The following is an 8,056-nucleotide window of genomic DNA, read 5'->3' as shown; positions in this document are numbered from 1 at the left end:
AGTGGTTACGGTGCCAGCCACATACACCAAGGCTGGTGGGTTCAAACCCAGCCCGGGCCAGCTAAGCAACAATGACAACTGCAACAAAAAATAGCCGGGCATTGTGGCAGGCACCTGTAGTCCCAGCTACTTGGGAGGCTGAGGCACAAGAATTGCTTAAGCCCAAGAATTGGAGGTTGCTGTGAGCTGTGACACCACGCACTCTACCAAGGGTGACAGAGTGAGAATCTGCCTAAAAAAAAAAAAAAGAAAAAAAGTTTTAGGATTATTCAAGGTTAAATGTATCTTCCAAAAATAGCTAGCATCATAACCAATAAAAATTTATTTCATTTAAAAAAATTTATTTCATTGAGGTAATATATTAAATAAATTGAACTAAGACATTTGTCCCAACTTTGTTCACTGAATTTTAGATAAATGGTTTTACCTTGAACCTAACTTTAAAGATATAATGCTGGTTCTGCATTATATTCATTCAAATAAATCATTTCCAAAAGTCCCCGTTTTTTTCTTTACTACCAATTTTATTTTTGTTCTGCCACCAGCCTTCACAAGAAGAAAGCAATCTGTGTTCACTTAGATATTAAAATCGAATTTTTAAAATACATGGAAGCTAAGTGTTAAATCTTATATAAAACTTATTGTATACTAGAAAAGAAAAATGCTCTTAATAAGCATGCAACAGGTAGTAGACACTATAAGGAAATCTGCAGATTTTAAGGCAAGTCTAAAAGAAGAAGTATTGGCAAAATTAAGTAGAAGGAAAACTTGGACAATAAGTGCCATACATTCAACCCCAGCAGAATGACTGGAGATGGGAGAGGAGAGAGCAAGAGGAAAGAGCCTTTGGGTCCCGGGAGCAGCACGTGAACAGACACCTGCCTATCCATGATCACTGTCTCAGAGTCCCAGTGATCTCCCATCCTCAAGTGTCTCAACATATATCCTGAGTAGTCTAATCCCATGGCAGGTTCCAATCCCCTTGCCATTTAGAGGTAAACCTAACCCTTTTGACACATTTTTTCTCTCATATCTTCTTAACCTTATATTTCTCTTAAGATGTTTTGTAGCAAGGGTAGGTGACCCAGTTCTGGAAAATGAACTGAAACAGGGAGCTTTTAGAAAAAATTCCCATTCTCTTATGAAGAGATACTGAGCTCTGCCACTATTGAGATGTGATACTTAGAACTGCCACAGCTGACTTGGAACTTGAAGGAGCCAGCCTAAGAACAAAGCTGACAGTCAGAGGAGGGCAGGGTAGAGAAACGCTGAATAAACCACTCGTGGGAAGTCTGGAAATAATTGTAATAATTATAATTGTATAACTGTAATAATTGGAAATAGTTGTGTAAAATAATTCATTTCATTATCATCCACACTGCTTGCATTAGAGTTTGTTACTTAAAGCCAAAAACATTCCACCATGTTACAAGGGCTAAATGGAAGACCCAATCGATGGTCTTCTGGAACAGAGAGGGGAAAGGAAGGAAAGAATTAACTTATCTCCTGGAATCTTAAAAACAGCGAGAGAGCAGATGTGGCAGAGCCTGCAATATTATTCCAGTGAATATCAGTCTATCTATCTTCAGGTAACAAAGTTCTCAAGATCCTTGGTGCTTCCTTTGGTCTCTAACAAGAGCACAAACATAGTTAACAAGGTTGCTTTATTTTATTGTATTCTACCATAAAGCTCTAGATTCCTATTTGGTACTTTGTCAAATGGCTTAGTTTGTTTTTTTGTTAATCTAGACCAACTCTGTGAAATAGAGGATTAACTAAGGTCTGGTAGATTTGTTTCAAAAAAAAAATTATAAAAATTAACCAGAATAACACGAAATATTAATTGTAGCTATTTTCAGGTTCATCTAATGCAAACCTCTCAGATACATGGTAATAGTTAATTCTCAGTAAAAAGCACAGCAAATCAATCTTCCCTATTTGGAGCAGAAAATTAGACAAGTTAGTAGAAGTTTCTAAAATGAACTAACTGAAGATTATTTCCTGGAAACAAATTCCGCGCCTGAGGCTACAGAGAAGGAAGAACTCCTCTTAAGGTTCTATTTTCAAACCAACACATTATTGAAACAATGTGGAATATGGAATTTTAGATCAGTCATTCCAAACATTATAATCAACTTTAGAACTCTGATTACCAATGCCTGGCTTTCATTCCAGACCAAACCTGAGTCTCTGGGTATGAACATTGGATTTTTCGAACCTCTCTAGATGTACACATAATGATGGGTGGAGAACCACTGATTTACACTTTATTATGGAATTACTCCCAAAGGCATTTAGACATTTTAATCAATAAAATGATGTGATCTTTAGGAAATAAGGCAGTCACATAACAATGATTGATACTTTGGGGTTCTTCTGGAACTTTTTAGGAATTTAAACCCTGCAGGTTAGCCTTGCATAGACTCTTATGCTTAATGAAACTACATACAATTATTTGTTTAAATATTGTCAGTGACATGACCCGTGTGACTTTCTTCATTTTTGTATTAAAAAGACAGTTTTTAGACAGAAGAGTAAGCATCAAATCAAAACCAGTCACATAACCCAGAAAAGATAGGGTCGGGAGGAATCAGGACTAAGAACTGAATCAGAATGATTCGCATGAATCCTAAAACGGGCTAGCCGGCTTGGCGCCTGTGGCTCAAGCAGCTAAGGCGCCAGCCACATACACCTAAGGTGGCGGGTTCGAATCCCCAGCCCAGGCCGCCAAACAACAATGATGGCTGCAACCAAAAAAAAAAAAATGGCCGGGCGCTGCGGCGGGCGCCTGTAGTCCCAGCTACTTGGGAGGCGGAGGCAGGAGACTCGCTTGAGCCCAGGAGTTGGAGGTTGCTGTGAGCATGATGCCATGGCACTCTACCCAGGGGGATAGCTTGAGGCTCCGTCTCAAAAAAAAAAAAAAAAAAAAAAACGGGCTAGCCACAACTCAAGATGTTGAGGAAAACACTAGAAGATTCGGGCAAGGTTCAGGACAAGCACTCAGAGACCCAAGTAACACATGGGGCATAAATGTCATCATTTTTGGCCTTAGGTCAAAATTCACATGCCAAACTGGGGGTGAGGAAGGAGATAGGATAAGGAGGGAAGAAAAAGCTGATCACGTCCAGAAGAGTCATGAATCCACACAATGAAACAACCTCCTGAGCCAAAGGACTATGGTCTGGAAGCCAGGAAGGGAAAAGGCGAGTAGATCTGGATTCCAGTAGAGGCAGCTGGGTTTGTGCACGCAGCACCTGCAGCAGAGATCTACCTCTTTCTGAGCCTCAACTAGTCCTAAAAGTAAGTGTTATAGGAAATGATGAAGTCTTACAGCTTTAAAGGACCTTAAGAACAATTTAGTCCAAGCGTCCATCCAATGCTATCAGTACATCTGGGTTCCATCAATTCCTTTTCAAAATGTCAACATCTTTTATAAGGATCAAGGAAATGGCAGGAACTTCCGATAATGATCTACACTGGTCCACGATATTATTTGTTCAATTTAACCTTTACATTCATCTGCACTGAAAAGCAACTCGAGTAGCTTACACTGTTTCACTTCCTTCATAGAAAGAACTTTTAAAATTACAATTTTAAAAATGTTTAGTACCTCTTCTATAACAATGTATATAGTTCTCCAAACCAAAGAATATTTTAAAAAAGGTTATCCATTAATATATTATTTGTGACCTACTGTCTATAACACATTCTCCTTGTGTTGCTTCTCTAGCTGTGACAAGTTTACACTTTGAACTAAACAATGGGTTTAGCCTCACGTGGTTTCACTCCTGCCCCACCTCTATCCACACCCCTTCATAGCCAATGAGATGTAAGGGAATTGGATTTTTCTCTAACCGGGTTTGCTTTTTCAAATCAATCTCATTAAAAGGTAAATCCTTAACTCTTTTTTTTTTTGACAGATGGTCTACAAATCTTTACTCTGACATGTTAATTAAGAAATTTGTTATACTTTATAGCATATTTATCATGATCATAAGAAGTCATTCATTTCTGTTGGGGTTTGAAAATCTCACTTCAGTAGGGTAGGACATAGTTACCTAAAATGTTAATGAAATATTTAGGGGAGTAAATCTGATTCCAGAAAGCATTATAAACTCTGATCATTCCTAAGTGCTTGTAACCCATCAATGAAGGCAATCCCTAAATCTATTCAAATAACCCAGTTTCTAATCCTACTTAATTTTTGAATTATCAATTTATGCTGCTCAATTTATTACTATTTTTCTGTTTATAAAAATAATGCTAAATTATCATAAAACCAAAAAATTTAGAATGTATAGAGGAAATTTAAAACTACACAACTCTATCCCCCACCCAGAATATGGAAACAACCTCCATTTTATTTTTTGCACTTGTTTTATTCTGCGCTTTTTAAATACACTTGAAATCATGTGATGTAAAGTTTAGTGGTCTGCCTTTTTAACTTAATATTATGGCTATCTTTAAGAAGACCCACTTAACTATTTTCCTACCTTTGGACATATAGGTTCTTTTTTACTATTTTAAAAATACATGAAGGTATTTGTGCATAAGTCTTTTCCTGCATTTTCTATATACTGAAATACACATCCTTACCAGATTCTCCAGCACTAAAATGATCGCATGGATTCCCTTCGGCATCTGGGTTTAGCAATACCATTTCAAATGAGATATCTTCCACCTGAGGTTTTTCCTTGCCGTCTTCGCATGTGTACTTGTCTGCATAGAACACATGCCACGTTTGCGGAGAAGGAATCTGGGACACTGTCAGGTTATGTTCAGTCTGGTTCATGGCCACTTTAAAGAGAAAGAAAACAGCATCCTTCATAGAAAAACACTCAAATGTGTTCATTGTTTTAGTCATGTAATCAATTTCATGTTAGGATACCCTGTGTTTAGTTCTTATTGCCTCAGAAATCCAAGCTCTCCTGTAAATAATAAAGTAGATAAAAATGATATTTTTAGTAGCCCTAGAAATCATCAAAAGACTACTATGAAATGCCACAAATGAGTAGAATGGTTTCGCTGAAACGGTGAAATTTAATTTGAAATATTTTCAAAGTTTCCAAGTGCATTAATGATATTTATAAAAATTTTTGTGATATAACAAACACAATACTAAATGTATGATTTTAACCATTTTTAAGTGTACTATGGCGTTAAGCACAGACACAGAGCTATGCAACAACCATGGCAATATTTTTGAAAATTATTCTAGTTAAATTTAAAATAGAGCATTCAACTTAAATCATTATAGTACCTAAAACTTGACAAATACATTCAAAAGACTTTTCCAGGTTCTGCGCCTATAGCTCAACTGGCTAAGGCGCCAGCCACGTACACCTAAGGTGGCGGGTTTGAATCCCCAGCCCGAACCCGCCAAACAACAATGATGGCTGCAACCAAAAAAATAGCTGGGCGTTGTGGCGGGCGCCTGTGGTCCCAGCTGCTTGGGAGGCGGAGGCAGGAGACTCGCTTGAGCCCAGGAGTTGGAGGTTGCTGTGAGCTGTAATGTCACGGCACTCTACCCAGGGGGACAGCTTGAGGCTCTGTCTCAAAAAAAAAAAAAAAAAAGACTTTTCCAAATCTTTTTCTGATTGGTTATTCTTAAAAAAGGTACTAAAAGCAGAAAAATAGAAATTCCAGGAATATATAAGTAGTTATCCTAGATCAGGTCCGTATGAGGTAATACGATACAGAATGCAGGGTAGGAGGGGAGACCCGTGACTGTTGGTATCATACAGACCTCTACTTGAATCCCGGCTTTGGTATTTATCTGCTATCTGACTTGGGTAAGTTACATAAGCAATGACTCTCACTTTCTTTACTGTAAATGAAAACACTACTGACAGAAAAGAGCTGATACAAGGACTAAGTTATATGCATCACCTAGGATGGTGTGTGTCATAGAGCAGCCAAATAAAGGTTAAATCTCCTTTCCTTTTCCTTGAAACAAAGTGGTTATACTAATGGGTGGTTCTCAACCCAGGTAACCTGCTTCAGGGGAGGGGAGCAGGTTACCCTGGGTTGAAAACCACTCAAAATATGTGGGGACAGTTGTGTTGTCACAGTGGCTGTTTAGATACTTGGAGGGGGGCTGTGCTAAACCTCAAGCAATACCAGGTTAAGTCACACCACAAAGAACTGTCCCTCCTAAAATGCCAATGGCACCTCCTTTTGAGAAACACAAAATGATGTCCACGAGCCCTACCAGATCTAAAAGTATGATCCCAACCTAGGAGTCACTGACTAGCACTATTACAAAGTTGGAGGTATAAGGAAAAGAGGAACAGAGTTAGGAGACCAGGTCTTGGCCTGGGAACTCAGCAAATAAATTACAACCTCTCTAAATCTGTTTCTTTGATAGCAAAATGGATAACTGCCCTGCCTGGCTCAGAGTTCTTGTGGGGAGCAAATGAGACCGTACTTGAAAATCCTACGAGTATGATCCTATACAAAGTAGAGTATTTTTAAAATATAAGATTATGATGAGCCCAATTCCCAATTCTAGATTCCCCCCAAAACATGTCAATATTTAAAGATAAATTCTCCTTTTCTCAATTGTAGAAAAATAATTTTAATAAATAAAAGACATTTCTTGAGGTAGCCAGGAATTTTTGTATGGAATAGATTTTAGAAGACATTATACAATTATTCATTTTCTTAGATGTGATAATGCAATGTCTTTACTCTTAGAAGGTGTATGCTTTGGTATGGAGGCATGAACTGTTCATGACACCAGCTGCTTATTTTCATATGGCTCAATAAAAATAAAAAGTAAAAATCAGACATAAACATAAAGCAAATATAAGAAAATATTAATAATTACTGAATCTAAACAGAGCATATACAGATACTGGTTGGACTACACCTGCAACTTTTCTGTATGTTTGAAAATTCTTCTAATAGAAAGTTAGGAAAATGTTATTTTTAAGTTGTCTTTACAAATGAGATACAGATGTATCTACTCAGGATTCAAATTTTGAGAACTTGGACTATACAAGTGGGAATTTCATTCATTAGCAGTTAAACTAAAAAAGAAGATTTGATTAATACTACAACATTGCTTTTGTGGCTATTATATATTAGTTGACATTTACACTACTTCTTTACTATAAAGTTTCTAGACAAATGTAGCAGACTCTAGTTTCTGTTAAATATTTGAAGATAATAAGAATTTAATATATGGTCAATAACCAGATCAGAAATAAGGCTTTTAAATATGCTGCTTATGATTACATAATCTGGACCTCATCATGTAAAGGCTTTGCTGTGCTGCCATTTTACCAATTGCAATTTTTCTCTTAGATAAAACAATATAAAAATATATATTTTTACCAGTACACTTTTGATGTTTCATTTTATATTATGTGGGGTTACATCAAATAGAAACAAAAGTATCCTTCCAAAAGTGATACCAGCCTTTCATTTCTGTCCCGCTGTCTTTTTCAGCAAGCCTGGAAAGCAAGCCTCTTGATGAAACTGTGAAACTGCGGTGTTCATTGTTTTTGAGACAAAAGGCTACAGCACAGCATGCACATTCTATGCTAGTGTAATTAGTACCTCAAATATTAACAAAGCTTGAATTGCAGAAAATGGGACTGAATAGCTAATTGCCCAATCATATTATAAAAGGAAATGAATGCTGTTAACCAAAACACACAATAATAAAATACTGGCACCTTTAAATGATTTATAAAACACACCAAGCATACAAAAGGAATTATATGCATAAGATGTCAAAGACAATACTGAAATTTTTATGTACAATATTATCTTTACCTCTTGTAAATTGATAGGGAATTACTCTGGAACTCCTTGTTAAAGTTTTTTTAGATAGGCTCGGCGCCTGTGGCTCAAGCGGCTAAGGCCCAGCCACATACACCTAAGGTGGCAGGTTTGAATCCCCAGCCTGGGCCTGCCAAACAGCAATGACCGCTGCAATCAAAAAATGGCCGGGCGCTGTGGCGGGCACCTGTGGTCCCAGCTACTTGGGAGGCTGAGGCAGGAGACTTGCTTGAGCCCAGGAGTTGGAGGTTGCTGTGAGTGTGATGCC

General features: G+C 37.5%; 1 protein-coding gene across 1 annotated transcript in view; it reads right to left on the bottom strand.

The window, feature by feature from the left end:
• Nucleotides 1–8,056, bottom strand: part of GPR180 (G protein-coupled receptor 180) — a 28,233-nt gene that overhangs the window by 13,343 nt on the left and 6,834 nt on the right. The window contains exon 3 of the mRNA XM_003789576.2: nt 4,597–4,797. Coding sequence (XP_003789624.1) covers nt 4,597–4,797 — 201 coding nt within the window. The remainder of the gene's footprint in view (nt 1–4,596; nt 4,798–8,056) is intronic.

Source organism: Otolemur garnettii, unplaced genomic scaffold (assembly GCF_000181295.1).
Source record: "Otolemur garnettii isolate 467f Iridium unplaced genomic scaffold, OtoGar3 scaffold00034, whole genome shotgun sequence".
Lineage (NCBI taxonomy): Eukaryota > Metazoa > Chordata > Mammalia > Primates > Galagidae > Otolemur > Otolemur garnettii.
The sequence above is the reverse complement of the archived record's forward strand: the minus strand, read 5'-3'. Positions and strand labels throughout refer to the sequence as shown.